The sequence below is a fragment of the Diceros bicornis genome, chromosome 16 (genome assembly GCF_020826845.1).
Source record: "Diceros bicornis minor isolate mBicDic1 chromosome 16, mDicBic1.mat.cur, whole genome shotgun sequence".
Classification (NCBI taxonomy): domain Eukaryota; kingdom Metazoa; phylum Chordata; class Mammalia; order Perissodactyla; family Rhinocerotidae; genus Diceros; species Diceros bicornis.
This window is the reverse complement of record NC_080755.1, coordinates 58828103-58850352: the sequence shown is the minus strand read 5'-3', so window position 1 is coordinate 58850352 and position 22250 is coordinate 58828103. Positions and strand designations below refer to the sequence as shown.

The window sequence follows — 22250 nt, the reverse complement described above, 5'->3', positions numbered from 1 at the left end:
AACCTCAGCATATGATTTTTTTTCTTTCCTTATTAAGTCGAGAGCTTTCACCTTTTCACTTAAAAGAAGCACTTTACGGCTTCTTCTGGTATATCCGAATTGCCAGCATCACTCCTCTTGAGCTTTGGGGCCATTGTTAAGGAAAATAAGGGTGACTTGAACATAAGCACTGCGATACCACGACAATTGGTTGGATAACTGAAACGGCTACTAAGTGACTAATCGGCAGGTAGTGTATAAATGGATACAATGGACAAAAGGATGATTCATGTCCCTGGCTGGACGGAGTGGGATGGCATAAAGTTTCATCGTGCTACTCTGAACAGCACACAATTTAAAACGTATGAATTATTTAGTTCTGGAATTTTCCATTTAATATTTTCAGATTGCAGGTAACTGAAACCATGAAGAGTGAAACCAGGAATAAGGAGGGACTCCTGTAGTTAGGTAACCAAATTGTCTTGTCATAAATGACTTGTCTGACAAATCTTCAAAAAAGACAGAATTTCTAATATTACTGGTAAAAACTAGTAATATGATTCTTATTTTAGAAAGCCAGAAAACACACAAATCTAAAAGTATAAGTCCACTCTTGCCCTTTGTTTTCTTTTGAACATACTTTTAATATTCTAAAAATGTCACTCTTTCCCATTATCATATATTGCATATAAAAGCAATTTGAGAAAGAATTTTACTTCCTTAAAGACAATAAAATGTCCCTTGTTTTAACTTATTGGGACATTATTTGAAATATTTTACTATTGAACTCAATTCTTATTTTTGCATGAAGAGTATGTTCTTATTAGGGCAGAAAAAATATTGTCCCTGAGTGTTCCCTTTGAAATGGCTCATCAGGAATTTGAAACACCAATCCTTTATCAAAATGTTTGGTAATCCAACATGGAAGCCAAGTTTCTAAACAAAATTTTCTATTTAAATTTTCATTTGCAGGGAAAAATAGTCGAATCCATATAAGTATTGTCATCACTGTGTAAAGAATATGATAGTGTATAGAAACAGGATATGTTTTTAATACATATTTCAATACCTGAATAGGTATCTTAGCTCTTTTCCCATCTATGACTATGGTCATGTCATCTACTTACTTAAAACTCAAATTTCTATAATTACTGTAATTACAGTACCTAATTTCAGGGTTATAGTAAGACTTACATGAGATAGTATAGTTATATTAATATTTATATTAATAAATTACTATAATAGCCAACATTTATAACTTTATAATAAAGATTAGATAAAATATTATAACGTTATTATATGCTAAATACTGGAACATTCAATTAAGCATTGTTATGTACTGTAACACTAAATAAACACTGAACATTCAACCCAAGACCTAGTTAGATAAATTATGCATAAATTTTCATATTTTAAGATATAACGTTTCTTTACTTCCCTCAAAGGTTTCATTAAGTCAACGACACACATTTCATTGGTTGAATTTATGTAATCCCACTCATTGCTCTTCATTTTACAGAGGAAGAATGTGTCCCCCACAGAGACTAAATGATTAGCCCAAGATCACACCACTAGTAAACGCATAAGCCAGAGGTTGCTTCCAGATCAGACTCCATGCCTTTATCTTGCCCACTGTACCATACAGTGTGTCGAAACTTCAGAAGCTAAGTTGAGTTTACATTTTCTCACCTGCCTTTTCTAACATTACTGAATCATAGTCACAGATCAGAAAGATGTTACTTTTTAAAAAGTCTACTGCTTCTCTATCTTTTTTTACTAAGCACGGTTCTTAAGACTCCTCGACATTATGATGTCTGCATGTAATCTGCTGTAGAATAGAGCACTCTGTGGTGCACGTCCACAGATTTGATCTGTCCGCCACCCCAGTGAGCAAAGGTCCACCATCTCTCAGCCCCAGAAACAATCCTGCAGCAAATATCCTGTACCCACTCCCTCATGGATCTGTATGAGAATTTCCCTGGGATATAGACCAGGAACAGGGTTAACATAAATTGAAATACATACACACAAAACAAAGGACATAGTGTGCAAAAACACATTTGAATAGAAAGATACACAAAACTGTCACTGAAATGCCTGCACATGGAGGAAGGGGGTGAGAGTGAGATGTGAGTATAAAAGGGACTACATAAATAAATAAAGAGAATGGATGAGCATGGAAGATGAGTGTGCTCAGAAATAAGTGAGATTAACTCAACTATCTTCAGAGCCCCAAGGAGACAGAAAGAAAGAAAAGAAGAAAGAAATATTGTTACAATACTGAGGAAACAAGATATTATTCTTTACTGAATAATTGTCTATTGGCATTTTTTTTTCCTAATATAATGAGATCTGTGTCCCTTCCATCATTTTTCAGGGCATAAATGAGTGGACAACAATAGAGCTGGATGAGGAGAGGGAATCAAGTATCAGATACTATTCAAAAGAAAAAAATACATGCATATAAAGGTTAAAGGCTGGTGATCTAATTAATGCTGCCCAGAGTGAAGAGGAGAGGAAAAACTAATAAATGATCACAGTCTAAATCTTTCCATATAACCTGTGCTTAAAACATCTTGATTTTACTCAGCTCCTATCTCAGGCTACATTTTCGACTCATGCACAATTCATAAAGGTTTCAGCTGAGAATACGGCAGGCATGACGGGTTTGGTTTGTCATCAAGTTCGGAGGGGGAGCAGAAGTGCTAGACAATGAAGGTGGTTGGTACAGGCAAGAGACAGTAAGAGCACAATAAATGATTGCAAGGAATGGTAACCTTTAAATTATCCACAGAAAGTGGAGTGAAATTATTAGAATGATTTAGATTAGAAATATATGGAGACCAGGTTGCTGGACTTCTGTTCACGTTGTTGTTGTGCCCCTGATGTCTCATTTTGGAGACATCTGAGACAGCTCTACTGAATGCTGGCACCGTTAGAGGCACAGACTGCGCTGGTTCTTGCCCATAAATTCTAGTTGGGGTGTCAGACAATAAATAATTAAAATAAACACATAATTAGAAATAGCCATGAAGCTTGGAAGGAAAAGAAACATGGTAAATAGTTTCTGAGCATCCTGTGGATACCACCAACTTGACATTTATTTTGTTACATTTAACTTCACATATTTACTTTTGAATATCCCCTGCTACACTAAAAACCGCTTCTTGGGCAGAACTCAAGAATATTCTAACATCTAACGTAGAGGTTAGGAAGTAACAAATATTAGATGAATTGGGCTGGTTTTTACAGTTCAATTCGGATCCTGGGTCTGTGGTCACTGCTGTGTCCCCATGTGAACCTGCAACTGGCTTCTTTCTTCGTTATTTCTTTTTAATGTTACCTGAAACACTTACCACATCTTTTTCATAGATAAGTGTGAATTTCAGTCTATCGCTATTCTCACAATCTTAAAATTAGCAGGGTGTAAATTAATGAGATTTTACCAAAATATATTTAGGGCTAGGAAAGGATTTCTGTGTCCTTCCAAATAAAGACGTGTAAAAATCAGCTGTTAATTTAGATAATTAACGTTCTGTAGGTTTAAAGACACTGTCTCTCACATTCATCATTGCTGAGGATATCAGACTTGAAAAGATTCACCTTTTGACACCAGAAGGTATTAACATGTGAGGCCAGAATTAGCTAAGCTGTAATAATAAGGTGATAATTGCTAAGTGTAAAGCCACACCGACAATGAATTTAGCAAAACGCTAACACTTTTTTGGTGTGAAGCTACAGTGTTCAATAGTATCTTATTCTTTCCATCTGTTTAAGTGATTTTTCACCTTTTGAATTTCAAAACTAGAAGACTTATTACATTAATTAACTTAACATATTACAATGATAACAGGTACCAACTACAAAGGAATAAGAGCCTCTTTTCGGCAGGAAGCCATTTTATTTATCCTCTACTGGGACAACCTGTCACCACAAACATATGTGTCCAATAGGGACCAAAGATAGGAATGTGAAACTCGATGGTGGCAGCCTTTTCTTATTAGAGGAGTGGTTCTGACATTTGGCTAGACATTAGAATCATTTAGAAGCTTTTAAAAAATACTCACGCACAGGGCCCGCCCATAATGATCAACTCAGATTCTGGAGGGGAGACCTGAATATTAGTATTTTTTTAAATCTTCCAAAGTGTTTCTATTGTGCAGCCAGGTTAGAAAATCATTGTATTAGACTTTAACCCTTATGCTGGAAATATATTTTATCTATCACTATAATCTTGTGCCTAGAATTCTACTGAGCACCTAGATCAATAAATGTCAGCTCAATGAAGAAATCCATGAATTACTTAAAGCACGAATGTCATCTTAAAGTCAGGCGATTCTTCTTCCCCTTACCATAGAACTCTTATTTTTCAGTTACCATATGCTAACTCTCATCCTCTGTAGCTTGGTTTGTGAATTATAGGCATCTACAGGCTAGGCACTATTTTACCCTTGATTTACACCTCTTTTAAATATTCACTGAATATTTTGAAAGTCTTCTTATTTACAGAAGCTATTACTAAAAATAAATACAGAAAACAAGTCCAGAGTAAGTAGTGAATTACACTAAGGGAAAAGAGTTCAACACAAGGAAGAAACTGAAATGAAAAGTAAATCCAATGAACAATTCAGCAAACTGAGTGATTAAACACTTATTAACTTTCTAAGTAAATCATTTGAGGTTTAACTCACTTTCATATTTCACATCTGTTAAGGTGCAGTTCAGATTTTGCATTAGATGGCTGTCAACATTTCCACAATTTGACCTATCATTGAGAAGCACAGAAAATTGGTAATACTCTATATATGAAGAGCCATATTATATTCATATCCTTTAACCAAATAAGTCCACGTAGAAAACTTTTCTTCCAATGGGGGAAAAAAGGTCTAGACATAACAGTAGTCATAGAGAGTTATATTGGGAAAAGGAAATCCAAATGACATCCAATAAGAGACGATTGGTTGATTAAATAAATTTATATCCAGGGAAATAAATATTACACCATCCCTTGAAATACCAACTACGAAAACTATATAGCAATATGAAAACTGGTTATGGTACCAGATACAGCAGAGCATATTATTTGTAAACAATGACTGCAATTATACATAAAATTGCCGAGGTGTTTAAAGTCAATATACTAAAGTAATATGATACTATGGTGGGATAATAGTTGAATTTTTCCATTTATTTTTCCTTCTTTATGTGATGTGACATTGCTTTACAAAATTTAAAATGTTCTCTGGCAAACTTTTTCTCATTCTGTCCTTTCGCCTTCCAGACACTAGTTTTACAGTGCAGAGCACCCACAGGTCTTAGTAATTGTTTATATTATACTCCTTGCTTGCTAAGTACTAGGTAAGCATAAACATGTGAGTTCAGTTTACATCTGCTTTGTCTCTACTGACTTTGCTTATTGCATTATTATACTATTCATTAGACTGTTTTTACACCATGTTTATTAAAGAGGCCAGTTATTTTGGTATTTTAATGTGGATACACTATATGTAATTGGCCCTGCACTATGATAATGAAGTATTAATTAAATTTTGTCATTATATAATGTAATATATATTCATAGAAAGACTTCATTGAAATGATGAGAAAGGAGCATTTAACTTCTAAGAAATATACATCAAATTAGATTTTTTTGGTATGTCAATTTGCTTTAAGAAAAGCAAATCATCCATAAAAGAAATTTTTTAATTTGCTCATTTCTTTAATTAGACTCTGGGTTTACTCTTATGGGCCACAAAATATGTATTCTCTCTACAGTATAGAGGATTAATACCTCATTTTCATTTATTTAAAATCTGTTAACTTGTGGGAGTTAGAAAATTCATATATGACAGTTCCAATTAAACATTAATTTCGACTAATTGCAATTTGAAGAATCTGCCTCTATGAAATTAAAAAGTTCAGCAGTGAAACTGACAGAATTTTCTTTACCTCTCACTGATAAGTCAAACTGTGGAAATGTTGACTGCTATCTAATGCAAACTCTTATTTCCATGGGGAGTATTTTCATTTCCAGCCACTAAAAACAGTGATGACCTTTAATCAGAGAAAAACTGAAGACCTGACAGCTGCAATCAAATAATCCAGATTACAATACCCATATGAGTTGATAGTGCTTTGGGTCAATCCTCTCTGGTGATCAACTGATTGGATGTAGAGGTGCAGAACACCGAAATGTTTTGTGTGTTGAATGTATATTTCAATGCATCTATTTCTAGAATTTGAATACGAAACATATCCAAATACTTCTGCATATGGAACTATGGTTCCAAAAGATTCTGCTTTAAAGCAGCACAAATTCCACTTGCCAAGCAAGTCACAGGACCATGCCCATCATTCATGCTTGGAAACTATATTCCTCCCACAGAAAATGGCAACAAATATTAAAAGACATACACACTCACACACTCACTCATTCACACTCTCAACTACAGCATAACATAGCCCATCCTCTTGGTCACAAACTATTTGCTTTCCTCCCTTCTTCATTCAAAATTTTTCACTCTTTACCCAAGAGAAATTACCCAAGCAACATTCCAAAGTCTCAAAGTCAAAGATCTAATGATAATATCCACATCAGATCTCGATATGTCTTCTCTTGCTACAGAAATCTGTGTGCTCAAAAGGCAAATAATTACACCCCTATACACATCCAATATACTATAGTGAAACTAGGAGAATAAAATTGCAATAAACATTTCCAGATAGAAAAGAGAAATAAAAAATATTTATGAAATCTTAATGTGGCAGATGTTGTAAGGAGCTTCTATTCTGCCTATGGCGAATGCTCCTTTATTTGGCTGAGGTTCTGCTCCCTGAAAATAGTTGCCTAGTCTGTAGTTCTCTACAGTCCTTGGCTTTGCTCTCTAGGAGGTCTTTCTTTTTTATGGTATAGCGTGTCCATATTTGAATATGGCAACGGACATTATTCTTTCTCAGGGTGTTGACAGCATACTTAGCCAGCCCCCTGCCCATGGAAGTTTGGAGGAATGAAGGATCCTTTCAAATCTTAAGAAATCAGTTTCTTTTATCCCAAGCTGGAAGCTCATTTGCCAGTATAACTTTCACAAAAACTTAGTAGTCTTTTTTTCTATTTGATTCCAGTAAATTACATGATTCAACTGTCACATCTGCAATTCTTTTGGAGACATTCCATTGTCTCTGAGCTACCTGCAGTTACCTTGGATTTGTGAGATGTTCTGGTAGAGGCATCATCTCATTCTCTTCTCTGTGTGCCATGTTGTGCAATTTAAAGGATTTACAAGGAACAGCCTTAGTAGATTAAGAGGTTTTAAAAACAGGCTCGATGGCCACATCAGTGGTTTGGTCCTTTCCAGAAAGCTCAACTTTAATTTACATCTGTTTTTCAAAGGTATCCTCCATTTTATATTTTACCATTTTAAAATGAAAATCAGACCCTCGATGTCACAGAACTACTTAAATTTCTATATTACCTTACATATCTCTTTGAAAACTTGACAATTCTTTTCTGAGTTCATCTTTCTTTCAGGCACTTACTTGTCAAAGGCACCAATAACAAACAAGAAATACGAGCTACATACTTATTCATCTGAAAACCGCATGCTCATAGTTTACATCATCTGATTTCCAAGGTGTTACAGGAAATATGTACCAAACTTTTCAAGACTCTGTAGAGTGGGTTGCCATCATTCTAGCCTCCCACCACCCACTTCGGGCACTGGAGCCAACATCATATAATTGAAAATTCTCTTGTTTTAATGACCATAACAGTCAACCTAAACTGAGTTTTCCTGTAGTAACAAACAAATCCAAAAAGTTCGTGGCTTACCACAATAACTATTGATTTTTTATCCCTCTGGATTCATTTGGGTCAGCAAAGGCTCTGCTCTATGTCCTCTTCATTTCAGGATCCATGCCGAGAGATAATGTCTATTTTGGACATGCTGACTTGAGACGTGGGGGAAAAGATATATGGGAAAAGAGGCATAGCAGAGCCGTTTTGGCTCTCAAAGCCTCTGATGGTAAGTGGCACACATCCTTCTGCTCATTAAGGCATTGGCAGAGCAGAGGTCACATGGCCAAGCCTGATGTTGATGATGTGGGAAGAACAAATCTCCTACAGGGAGGAGCAAATAATATGATCATCCTTAGGACCACAGCCATTTACACTACACGATTAGATCACAGAATCTGGAACTAGTACTTCATTAGCCCTTGAACCTTACATGGTTTCACCAAGTCCCAAGCAATTTCATAAAGCATAAATTGACAAACACAGAGGTTTATTTACCACCACCTCCAACAAATACTTGCATATTAAAACTATTCACAGGAATAATGGCTATGATAAAATAAAAACCTAACGCCATTCTCTTGAGCCTTTCTACTGTATTCCTCCCTGACTTACTCTTCCATAGTCCAGCCTTACTACACATGTACATCGCTAAAAAGTTCATTTATATCTTTATAAAAAGAGACAGGTCAAGGATGAAATGCCCACAGACAAGTCAGCCTTAGTAATATCAGGGGACAATGTATGAGCCTTGCGGGTCAAATAATTCTCTTTTTGTGTGAATTATTAGAGAAGAAAATCTAATTTGTTTGATTGGAGTAGTTTTGATTAAAAATCAAATCTTAAAATGTGGAGTGTGTTCTGTTATTGAACTAACCCTTGGAAAAATAATTCGGCTTTCTTGTTTTAACTTCCAACTGTTTGGCATTAACTGTAAACAATCTTTCTAATGAGAGAAATAATGATTTTTGCCTCAAAAGTTGTCCAACGGGAGCAGATGCAGTGACGGGAACACCATCTGAAGGAACCACCGCCATGTGGTGACAATCTCACAATCACACTGACATTTGAGACTGTTTCTTTAAAAAAAAAATCTCTTTATTGTTTGCAATTGCCACTGAAATCACTTCACTGTTGCAGGCATGCTGTCAGAATGTCACACTGAGTCCTATACCATCCAGAAATCTCTTAAATACTCCATAAACCATTAGCAAGTGGACTTACACAACAAAACAAGATGCCTACCTTCTTTTAAACACCAGAGACCACTGGGCAGAAAATATACCATAATATATAATCATGACATATATAATACTCCTCTGATATATAGGCCTAAAGCTTGAACCTTAAAACACCAAGCTTTAATGATACCGTGCCCATATGTAAACATACACACACACACACACATCCGTGCTGAAACATGTTTGAAGCTATAGAGCACACATAAAAAAGACATAGCCATAAAGATGAGCATGGTGTCTATGTAATATTTTTATCTTACCGTACACTTACAATTTTTTATTGATTTTAGTGTTTAAAATGTGAAGTTTTTATCTCAATTAATGCAATATGTTAATAAAGGAGAAAATGCTTTACGTATGCTATCAAACGCTACTTTGAATCTATCCACCACATGTTCATTTATAAGGTACCTCATCTTCTTTTTGGTTGAGCCCCTGTTTTAGTTCTTCCACTCGAAATCTCAGCTTTTTTACTTCGGCCTCGTTTTGATCCACGAGGTTGTTTGCATGAGTTAGTTCTGCTATTTTTGCCTGGTGTTGTCTGCTCAGTTTGTGATAGGCATGTTGAAGGCCCAACAGTTCCTTTCAAAAGAAAACAGGGAATTCATTATTTATAATTTACTCTGATAAAGTCAGAAGAATGGCAACTTCTTTTGACAAAGAAGGAAAGCATTTTAGGAGCAATTCAGATGAGGCATCTCTTCATCTGGAACTCTACATTTCTGCAATTAAATATTATGATTAGCATATACCTATAGGTGGAAGATGTGTTTGTGTGTGGCTAAAATGGCTAAAACACAATGCAACTCCTTATGTTCTTAAGTGAATGATCCATTTTTCATGTTATGCAAATTTAGTTTTTATGTACGCTTTCCAAAAGAGAAAATCTCATATCCATAAATGAAGAATAAAAATAAGTGCAAGAAGAGCTATTCATCTGCTAACTCAGCATAAGTATTAAAAGTTAGCAAACTATCTGCTTTTAATTATTTATTTTAAGAGAAAGGGTTTTGTGCTGCTGGAGTCTGCTGGGAATAGCAGCCTTCTGAGACCATGTGGATGTGGCTCTGAGACCTGGGGTCAGGGGCTTGTCCCGTGAAGAAACAGAGTGAAACTATCATGAAGTGATTGGATCTCTAATCAGTCTTGTTATAATCAACACCATGCAAGATATGAATTAACAGGGTATATTAATTGGCCTCAGATTATTAATAATATAGCTTCTCATTCTTGGTTAAAATTTGCTGTGCAAAATTAAAATTACCATCATTGTAGAAAACATCTTTATTAAAACCATAATAAAAAAATAAGCTCTAGTTCCTCCTCATGTTATAATACTTTAAGAAAAATCCAAGGATATTTCTTTAATTTCCTGAAAAATACCATCATAATACATTACATATGAAAAATCACACAGAATGGCCCTAGCTAAAAATGCACAGTTAAATTATTTTAGGACAACTAGGTAAACAATTGGAAATGAAATACGTCCTCACATCGTATACCAATAAATAACATCAACAATAATAGTAAAAATGAATCCGAAATTCAAAAGTAAAAAATAAAAGCCATAAAATATTGGAAAATACTGGAAGCAAATTTTGGATACTTTTTTTTAAATTACCAAATAGCGAAACTTTTTCAAAGTATGATTCCAAACCATGAGATCTAAAACCAAAAACTTAATCACAATAAGTATATAACTTGTGTATAGCAAATAAAATAGTACGTCCTACACAGAAAACGTGGTAACAAGGGACAAGTCTCAGGATATGAAGATATATGAAGTCCATACAAATTGACTTGATAGAAAATACGGAAGCACAGAGTTTACAAGAAAGAAAATAGAATCTCTCGAACATCGAAAGCTACTCAGCTTCCCTCAAAGTAAGAGAAAAACCTTTCCAATTGATATAACATTTTTGACATGACAAAATTTATAGAAATAGAGAACAGATTTGTGGCTGCCGAGGGTTAAGGTTAGGGGCTGAGGTGAGTGTCAGGAAGGAAGTGGGTGTGGCTAAGGGCAAATCTGGGGTCCTTGCCCTGATGAAATGCTCTGTGTCAACATCCTGCTGTGATATCTATCGTACACTAGTTTTGTAAGATAATACCATTGGGAGAAACAGGAGAAAGGATACACAGTTCTTGCTGTATTATTTCTTACCTATGAATGTACAATTATCAAAAATAAAAGTTTAATTAAAAGAAACACATCAAGATACCATTTCTCATGTCTTCAGACTGGCAAGATTAAGTGTGATAACACAATCTGTTAGTAAATGTGAAGAAACAGAGATTCATTCATGGAGAAATATTGGCAAAATTCTTTAAAATTAAAAATGCATATAAACTCTGACCCAGCCATTCTGCTTCCCAGAATGTATTCTACTGATATGCACAAGGTTGTGTGAAATGTTGTGTGTGTATGGATATTTAGTGCAGCGTTAGTTATTTTTATTAATAGTGAATGATTGGAAACTAATATCCATAAAAAGGAGCTGATTAAATAAAAACATTAAGCCATTAAATATAATATGGCAGCCTTTTGTATATTGATAAAACAATATCTCCAAATATTCTATTAAGTAAATCAAAATGCATAACAGTGTGAAGTAAATTTTATTACAGGAAGAAAGCTGATGTAAAGTGAATTTTTATATGATGCCATTGGTAACTGGCAGGCCCCTGGCCTCTGTGAAACTCGGAACTCCAATCAGAACAGGTAGAAATCCTGCGCAGGTGGGAAGAGGGTGTGGACAGGAGGGCAGGAGCTGGTGAGAAAGTGCTGGCCACCACTCCCAGGAAGCCAGGAGGAGGAAAAGGCAGAGGAAGGCTCCCACGTGGACCAGCCACCTACCGCCCTCTAACATCCAAAGGATGTGCCTCCTAGTATCCCCTGACAATGTGAGTGTCAGATAACCCAGAGATTCCTGGAATCTTTCTGCTGTCCTGCAAACTCCAGCCCCTCGTAGGAGTCAGAAGGATACCATTGATACTTAAACCTGAGTAACGCCAATGAGCAGCTGGGAACAGACAGACATGGACAGGCAGCTAGACCTTGCATGGACCCATCACTTGCCCCACAGTAACACTGCGATTTATGGCCTCATGACAGTGTTTTACCCAATTACGTCACAAACCACATTTAAAATTCGAACAGATTTCTTGTTTCTTCTCTTCAGAATACAATTTTCAAATGCCAAATCAGATACCTTATTCTTTTACAGAGAGATATGTAATAGGGAACACAATTCTATTATTTGGAACGACAATGGAGCATTTAATGAAAGATTTTCTTGATTTGTCAAACATAAAGAACTCGCCACAAAAATAATGCAGAGCTTAATAGAAAAGTTATAACAAATTGCAAAATGACGGTTTTTTCTCAGGAGATATGCACCTAGTTACAACTACATAAAGACCTTTGTGACTTAGCAAAATTATTCTCAGCTAGGCAATACTTTGTCATTAGGCTTGTACAACTCACTTGGATTGGTTTAAATGGAGTTATGTAAACAAAAACAATTTTTGAAATGTGCATATAGAAAGGAAGGAAGGAAAGAAGACAGGAGGGAGGGAAGGAAGGAGGGAGGGAAGGAACGAGGGAGGGAAGGAAGGAAGGAAAAACACTGCTGTTGGTCAATACAAATTCCACCCCAACCATGTGTCATCCCCGTAGGCAGAGCCCTAGCATTCATGCTCTACTGCTTGGCCCTTTGCTCAGGGAAGGCCACCTTATTCTCAGGCCCAGGAGGTGGATATGTGTTAGTCAAAGTCTATTCTCCGTGATTGGTCCCCAAGCCCACAGCATCAGCATCACCTGGGAACTCCTTCCAAGACCTACTGAATCAGAAATTCAGGGTTTGGGGGCCAGGAACCTTGTGTTTAACAAGCCCTCCAGATGTTTCTGCTTCAGTGTAAAGTTTGAGGACCACTAGTATATGCCAATTATAGTAAGCTTTACTCTTACCAGTAACTGTTTTAGGAAGGTAGATGTAACCTAACTGAGCAATTAAATGTGAGAAGAAGTCTCTTTCAGTGGAAGGAGATGATCTAGAATTTTCTTAGCACTTTAAAATATACAAGGAAGATATATGCCTGGAGGTACCACAACAATCTGGGCCAATAGGAAAATTCTGCTTACAACTGAAGTTGGCAGACCTCGCCTGGCCACATTTTGTTATGTGAGAAAATACATCAAATTTTATCTATAGCCAAACATATTTTAGTTATGTTCACAAGATACCTTTTATTTTCTATTCTAATAAAGATGAAAATTGGATTTCACTTCAGGTGAAAAAAATTATTTCATTAATACAAAGATATTTTTTAAAAATCAGTTTAGGGTGAAAGGGATTAATATTAGCTGTGTATCTACTACACACTAAATTCTTCACATACCTTCTCTCTCTGCTGTCTTTTCTATTTTCCCTGTTCAGTCTCTGAGAGGCTATGCAAATTGCTTACAGCCAACCTAGCTGTAAATTACTCCTGCAGTTTTCATTTTATCAAAACAATATCCCTTGGCTGGCTTTAATCTTGTTATCAGTCCTTATCTCCCAAGACTTCACAAGTTCTTTGATATTTTAATCCATTAATTCACCACTACCTACATTTTACTTTCTGGAGAGAGATACATTTCTTCTTTAATTCTCAAAGCTATGGCCTTTGCTACTCTACACTCATTTTTTGTTATTCTTATGATGAGATTTACCCCCCACCAGTTCTTTCTTTGAATACATGTTACAGGAAAGGATGAAGGCACTTAGGATCACAAACCATAATCCCTATGCATGTGTTTGATGCTTTTATCTGAAATCTCAATTTCCCTTGTAACTTGCCTATAGATGTCCAATTGGAAGGCATCCAAATGGATGTTCATTTAAAGAGTTGGGCCAGCCCCGTGGCTTAGCGGTTAAGTGCGCCTGCTCCACTACTGGCGGCCCGGGTTCAGATCCCAGGCGTACACCAACGCACCACTTCTCTGGCCATGCTGAGGCCACGTCCCACATACAGCAACTAGCAGGATGTGCAACTACGACATACAACTATCTACTGGGGCTTTGGGGGAAAAAAAAAGGAGGAGGATTGGCAATAGATGTTAGCTCAGAGCCGGTCTTCCTCAGCAAAAAGAGGAGGATTAGCACGGATGTTAGCTCAGGGCTGATCTCCCTCACAAAAAAAAAAAAAAAAAGAGTTAATGATTTGCATTTGAAAAGAAAATTACATGGATAATAAAGATCCATATGGACTTTTAGAGCAAACTTATTCTACTCTATTTTTAACGGTAGAAATACATAAAACAATCATGTGATATATTTGAATTTTATTTCGGCAGAGATAAATCTGAATAGAAATTACACATGTGTAAAAAATACATAGTACCACAGATTATGTGACGTCAGTGTGTAGCCTTCTGTAAATCCAAAGCTAGAAAACGGAACAATAAATATAATTCACAATCCATTTATAAGTGGATATAAATAATGATATTGGGTCTTGATATAGAAAATAAATGTATACAATGTGTTTGATAGGATATTACTAGTTTCTCAAATAGGTTGACTCCCTGTTTCTAGTGATGTAAAGGATGTGAAAGCAGGTTTTAAATTTTGTATATGTCTTATAACTCACGCATTAGTTTATGCTCTTATAAGTGAAGATATTGCTTTCTACCTGGAATGAATTTTGCAGCTGATACATCAAGTATTAAGGCTTAAATGATTTTATTGTACCAGGCTGACAGAACTAAAATATGTTTTCTTATAATTTAAAATGACTTAATGAAAGGCTACTAAAAATGAATCAAATATGTTTATATGCTTCTATTTGAAGGAAAAACAAAATGGCATACAGGAAATTTAAAAGTATTATTATATATGTTATTTCTGATTGTTCAATTTTCTAAAAAAATCCATAGAAAATTAGAAATTTCTGCATCTGTAATTTTAAATGTGCATAACGATAGTGTACTGATATGTAGAGAACCTGAAATTCACAATATAATATATGGTTCAACTATATTTCTTAGAAAGAAGCACGTAGAAAATTGAAAATAACTTGCTCATGGTCTGTTGATAGCTTTGTTAGACTCCAGCTGTGTGTAATAATGTTATCAACAAGGGCAGACTTTCTCTCCTCAAAAGTTGACTCAGATACATTGGATTGTTATCCCAATAAAATCATTTTGTACTTAAATACGTTAAAGAATTCACAATCTCATCAAAATTAAGAATATTATAAAAATCTCTTGTACCACCTGCCTATTTCTTAAGATAAATGTCAATATCTATCTATGTAATAATTCCGACCTCAAGAAATACAGAAATCAAAGGAAAGTATATTTCAACAGGAATAAATTCAATGTTATTCATAAACATATTTATGATCCTTGGTGACAGATAGTAGCTTTAAAATGAGAGCATTTTGGTGGTCTTCAGTAGCATTCTTAGAGGGTTCATTTAATACCTTATATGTTAAATATAAATACAGTGATTTTAGTGCTAGCTGTAGAGTTGACACATTTTCAGTCATTCATTCAACAAGCATTCACTGAGTGTCTGCCATTTGCCAATGACTGGGCTCTGCATTCTACACATAAAAGTAAAGAAGACAGACACGATCTCTAACCTTATATAGCTTAGAATTCAGCAGAGGTAATAGATTAAAGACAATCAAATAAGCAAATTTTTCAACTGTGACAAGTACTGAGAAATGATCAAATGAGTGATAAGATAGGGAATCGGGAATAAATCATGAGGGGTGGACAGGAAGCAGCAATCATCTGGTGCTGGGGGATGCTGTCCTGTGCCCTCCAGATCCACCTTCAGGATGGGAGGAGATATTCCACCAGCTGCTGGAAATGTTGGGTGATGACAGCCCTTTCCCTTTGGTTGCGAAGAGCCTCTTCCCTAAGTCCACATCCCCTTTTTGTAGCAGCCAAGTCATTTTAGAAGTATAAGGGACTGCTCTTCTCACCAATCTGGGACAGCTCCACAGGTCTACCCCAGCTTCAGAGATACTCAGAGGATCAGCTAAAGTAGTGCTATCACTTCACCCCAGTCCCACTTCTCCCTCTGCCCTATGCTGCCTGTCCCTTTCCCCATAGGTGGTGTACTCCCCAATAAACATCCTGCACTTTGATATCTGTCTCAGAATCTGCTTCCCAGGTAACATAAACTTCAACATCCAGCACCCCATGGCTGTCACTTGGGGAGATCTACCCTACAGAATTAAATATCATAGCAAAAGGCAATGGATGAATAATTGATGACGGAAGCTTTACTGAGAAAGTAACATAAAAAGGGTGTGAAGCCACAATATTGTATTCCTTAATATTATATATATATATATATAGTATATATATATATATATATATATGTATAACTCTAAGTGATTGAAGAATATACTTGAGTTTATTTGGAAAGGAATATTGGAACATAAATTATAAGACTTCATTAAATATCATGCTAAGCCACTTAAGACTTACTCCATAAGCAGAGAGTGTCAGGTTTTTGAGGAAGAACAAAACTATTCACACCAGAGATTCAAAGATAAATCTGATAAAGAGTGGATGAAATGAGGCCATTTAAAAGTATATTACAATGGTCCAGGTGAGAAATTATGAACCAGTGAACTGGAGTAGGGAAATGTAGATAAATAGCAGGGGAAAAATATTAGAGATGTTTTTGAGGAAAGTTTCAAAAATATGTGGTTAGTTCAGGGTAAAGAATAAGTCAAAATTATATTTCTTTCCTATAATATTGGAAAGAGGTTGCTTAAATTATCTCAGGCAAAAATATTGGTCAAAGAGACATGTTTGAGAAATGAGGAAAGGTAAGGACTTCAACTTTGCTGTGTGGTTTTGAGGTATTAGTAGGCCACCTATGTGCATATTTATGTCAAGAGATAGGAATTCTCATCAATAAGTCTGAGGATGGAGTTAATTTCTGGAACTGTACAGGCAAGAATAATGCTTGACTATGTGTAAAGTGAGTATGGTAGGCTAAAGCCTACAGATTGAAAATCAAATCATACTTTAGAGTAGGAATTTGTTTTTACTCAAGGTCCTAGATAACTAAGCAGTTGACCAAGAAATGTTTGTTGAGCATGCACTAATGTCTTATCAAGTCAGTTATGTCTATATTCCCGATAATATTCAAGTTTAGAGAAAATATAGAAAAGTTTCACTAATTTTAACTTCTAAGTCCTAGCTTCCTCATCTGTAAAAATGCATATAATAATAGCAACTTTGCAGAACTGTAACCATAAAATATGATACTATATGTGTAAGTCATCTGTGATACATTAATTAAACATAACAGAATAAATAGACAGGCTGGCTAGAATAGATAGGTTAGTTTGTTGGTTTGCTTTTATCAAATGCAATAATAAGGCTAGGTGTCAGAATCCAGAGTAGACAGAGCATCGCGGCACGTGCCACCAGGGACTGGTCTCTTGTCATCTTTGTACGTTGCCACTCTTAGCTCATATGTGGCTTTGTCCTTAAACTTGTTGTATTAGAATCACAAAATATCTCCTGAATCTTGCTGAGCAGGAAGTAGGAGGGAAAGGAACAAGGATAAAAGTGATTTTCTCCTAGTGAGATTTTGCCTTTTTGTTGATAAGTAAACCCCCCAATGCTATGTTACAGGGGAAAAAAAGATAAAAAGAAAAACAGGGGCCGGCCTGGTGGCGCAAGCGGTTAAGTGCGCGCGCTCCGCTGCGGCGGCCCGGGGTTCGCTGGTTCGGATCCCGGGCGCGCACCGAAGTACTGCTTGGTAAGCCATGCTGTGGCGGCGTCCCATATAAAGTGGAGGAAGATAGGCACCGATGTTAGCCCAGGGCCATCTTCCTCAGCAAAAAAAGAGGAGGATTGGCGGATGTTAGCTCAGGGCTGATCTCCTCACAAAAAAAAAAAAAAAAAAAAAAAAAAAAAAGAAAAACATTGCACAAAATATTGAGCAGAATATGTAAAAATATATTCAAAGCCTGACATATTGTAAACAAACTGAGAAACAACAAAGGCTAAAAGAGATTATTAAAGCACAAACAGATTGGGAGAAATGAAAACATATAAAGAAATGAACTAAGGGTAGATTTATATTCTGCAACAACAAGAAATCTTATTAAATAAAATAATGTCTTCAGTTGCTGAGTAACTTAGAATTCTAAACCCGGCTAAACTAATATGTGAGAGGCAGGGCAAAATCAATTTCAGTTTTAGGCAGAGGCAGGATTTTTCATTCACATATTCTTGATGAAAGAACTCAGACAGGATAGTCTCCATGAATTCAACTTTTTACAGTTCTTCGAATTCATCAAACCCTTTCCTGCCTCAGAGTATTCAGACATGCTTTTCCTTTTGCCTACAAAGAGCTTTTGCAACTCCGCACTCAGCTGACTCTTAATTATCATTCAGGTCCTGGTTTAAATATGATTTCTTCTGAGACGCTTTGTTGATTACCCAAATGTGAATAATGATTCATAGTATTATTTTAAAATTATCTTTCATATGACCTGTTCATTTCCTTCATAGCCTTTATCACATGTTGAAATTTATACCTATTTATGCATTTATTTAAGATTTTTTTCCTAATCAATAAATATTTAATGCATCTATATATGCAAAGGAGAAATATTTTAGGGTCACATGTAAATATGAAAATTAACTAGTTGTCAGGTCAGAAAATTGGAGCTCTACTTGTAGAATTTTGGAAATAAGAATGAAAATATTATAAAAACTTTAGAGAGAGAGTCAAAGCTGTTACTAGCAGAAAAGATATGACCTCAATTTAACTACAGCAGGAAATGATATATAGATAGATATAGATATAGATATAGATATAGATATAGATATAGATATGTATGTACGATATATATATCACAAGCATTCAACTCAAATTGTTGGATAAATATAGCCACATTATCTGAGGAAAATAGAAGGAAAGAATGATTAAAGATAAAAATAATTTATTGAAAACAAATACAGAAAATTGAACCGATGAAGAAGTGGTCTATCGGAAAACAAACAGAACATTTTAAAATAGAAAACCTATCAGTTAGCCTAATGAAGAAAAGAACACCTTGAAAATGTACAAAATTGAAAATGAACTGATATTTACCTGATATTTATAAAATAGGAGGTCTGGTAAGCCTTGCTTTAGGTAGGACACTGTGACTAGAGTCTGGCTGACGGAATGTGGACAGAAGTGGTTTATATCTCCCCTAGGTCTCGCAAGTAAACATCCTGTGGGAACATCCATGCCATCCATCTTCCTAACCTATATGCCTGGAACTGAAGGACTATAAGATGATGAAGCTAAAAGCTGAAAAGTATAGATCCCTGAGTCACCACATGGAGAAGAAACACCAAGGAGAGCCTCCAGGCTGCACTGGATCAAGAAATGAGCAAAAAAATAAGCTTGTGTTAGCGGCAGAGACTGGAGTTTGTTGCAGGAGTCTATCCTTGCTAATAGGCTAATACAATAATCTTAGGTTAAACATCCTGACATGCTTAAAAACCATTATGATTGACTAATTCATTGGCAATTTCAGTGCACATCGAAGGTTGCTGGTTTTTCATTTCTGTGGTAATCATTTTTAAAATGACAGTATTCTACAGAAAACAAAAAATGAATCTATCTTTGTTTCTCCAATACACCATAAGGGTTATTAGGACAAGGCCTCTTTTTTTTCTTTTTCTTTTAACTGTATAGTTCACTAACTGTCCAAAGTGTGTAAAATAGTTGCCTGGAATATTGACAGTGCTCAATAAACGATAAATGAATGTATGAATAAATACATATATTCACAACATTTCTTATTGATTGCTGAAGCAAACAATAAAACTTGTTTCTGCTTTAGATGGTATGCAGGCCAGATTGCACAGGGCGTGGGCAAAAGGAAGAGATTTCTTCAGAGGGAGTGAGGCAAGTCAGCATGGAACCAGTTATTTGAAAGAAATAAATTAAGAAATGGGTACTTGGTAAATGATAGCAGAATGACAAACTTTATATTGGTTTTATTTTCCAGCACCAAATACATCAAACAATTTTTCTAAAGATGATCACTTTTCCAATTTGCCAATACATAATTTAATATTATTTTCTAAAACAATGATAATTTTTAGGTTTTTAAACTAAACTTACTCTTCTTAAATTTTAATTCTCCTATTGATTCTCGATTATCTTAATTTTATAATTACCTAAAAGGATATTTTGAAGTCCATGACTATTTATGAATACCTGAAATAATTATTCTTTTCCAGTGTTCAAAATGTAAATAATGTAATTAAAATATCTTTTTTGGGTAGAAAACTGAATTACGATTTTTCAAGTAATAAATAAAAAGAACAATTATGTTGTTTAAAATATGTCCTTTGTGTATATATCGTTTAAATCACCATAAATTGTTGAATTACTACTAAATTACGAGAACATAATAATATTCATTTATTGTTATATATCAACTGCTATTTATTTTTGTCATGTTCTAGAGTTAATTGATAGACCTAAAGTACTATCTTTGTGGAAAAAATATGTTGAGACAGATGCTTGGGAGAGTCTATTCTTTCTTACACATATTTTTTATGGATAGGCTTCCATTAGAAAGCAAAAGGCTGAAGAAAGCATTGCATACAACATGACAAGGCATGTGGGGGAGCTTGTAATAGAGTGAGAAAACAGCAGTAAGTATTGAGGAAAAGGGAGGAGGAGAACAAGGTAAAGTATTTGTGGGCAGACTGGGTAAAAATCTTAAAATCCTGGTATAAAGAAGTTGAAATTATAATTTTTGTTTTAATGGTGTGAAAGGGGCACATGGAAAATGAAGGAAAAATAACTTGTCTCACTTGAATAGGTAATGACAGAAATGGAGAAACCAGTAAGGAGAAAATTATAATAACGTTGAATTAGTTAGTGTATTTCAGTCTGCAACTAACAGGAAAAAGAACAAAAAAACAAGAACATGTTTTATCTTACATAATAAATCCAAGAGTAGAGAGACTTCATGGTTGATTAATTTGACAGTTCAGTAATCTCATCAAGGACGGTGTTCTCTTCCTACTTCTGTGTTGATAACTTTGGTAGCCTGTATTACTTTTCACAAACATTTGATGCTCATTTCTAAGCGGGTAATTGTACATGCACTTCCTGTTGAACTCAGGCATGGCCCTGTGACTTTCTTCGGCCTATGAACTTAAGAAGAAGGAGTGTTGGTCACCTCCAGGCATTTGAAGCACATGGTTTCCCATGCTTTCTTTTTGCTGCCTTTGCAATTGTCCTGAAATGAACACTTTGTACTTTTGGGTTCCTCAGTCACTTTGTGTCACTGGAAGGACATGTAGGGTAAACAAGAAATAAACTTTGTACTTTGAAGGCATTGTGATGTTCAGGCTTATTGTTATTGTAGTGTATCCCAGCCTGTTCTAACATACTCTTCTTGGTGAATGGGTTTTTCTTAAGCTAGAAATCACGTGTAGTGATGACAACATCCAGATGGAAAAGGGAATTCTCTTGTAGGAGCTTCTTAAAAGTGAAAAAAAATTTTTTTAGTATCTCCCCAGGATTTCACTTCATGTTTAAATGGCTAAAATTGTGTCACATGTTAATGTTTACACCCATCGCTGATCAAAAAAGTAAGACTTTGTGACTGGATTAAACATTCAGGTCTTGAGGTTAAGGATAGGCCCCCTAAATGAAGGCCAGAAAAGCAAGGTGGAGGGTTCCATGAAAAATTATGATCCCATCAAGAAAGGGACAGTGGACAAGGGAATGGATATTGAGAAATGAAGAATGCCTGCTGCCTAAGGTCCCATTTCTCTGCGTTTCCTTCCTTCTCTCCTTCTTTCCTTCTCTCCATTCCTCCCTGCTTCTCTCCTCCCCTCCTTCCCTCCTTCCCTCTCTTCACTCATTCAACAAATATTTATTGACAATGAGCTATGTACTTGGTCGTATGATAAGGACCAAGGATAGAGATATAAAACAACCTATAGGCTAGGTTGCAGAGAGCAAAAAAACCCAGAAAAATTAGGCACTCAGCTTAGAAAGGACTATGTTAGAGGTAAGCTAACAAAGAGATGTACAAAGCAGCAAAAATAGCATGAGGAAAGAAGGCAATATTCCCTAGAGAAAGGAACACGGAATCTGACATTTGAGAGTTCAGTAAAAATACTATATGAGGAGGAAAGATTGAAAAGTCTCTCCAAACAGAAGTATCAGCACATGAAAAGACCA

General features: G+C 35.6%; 1 protein-coding gene across 1 annotated transcript in view; it reads right to left on the bottom strand.

Annotated features, from left to right (window-relative positions):
* Nucleotides 1–22250, bottom strand: part of CCDC102B (coiled-coil domain containing 102B) — a 201112-nt gene that overhangs the window by 26408 nt on the left and 152454 nt on the right. Inside the window, exon 6 of the mRNA XM_058556612.1 lies at nucleotides 9424–9594. Within this exon, the coding sequence (XP_058412595.1) occupies nucleotides 9424–9594 (171 nt within the window). The remainder of the gene's footprint in view (nucleotides 1–9423; nucleotides 9595–22250) is intronic.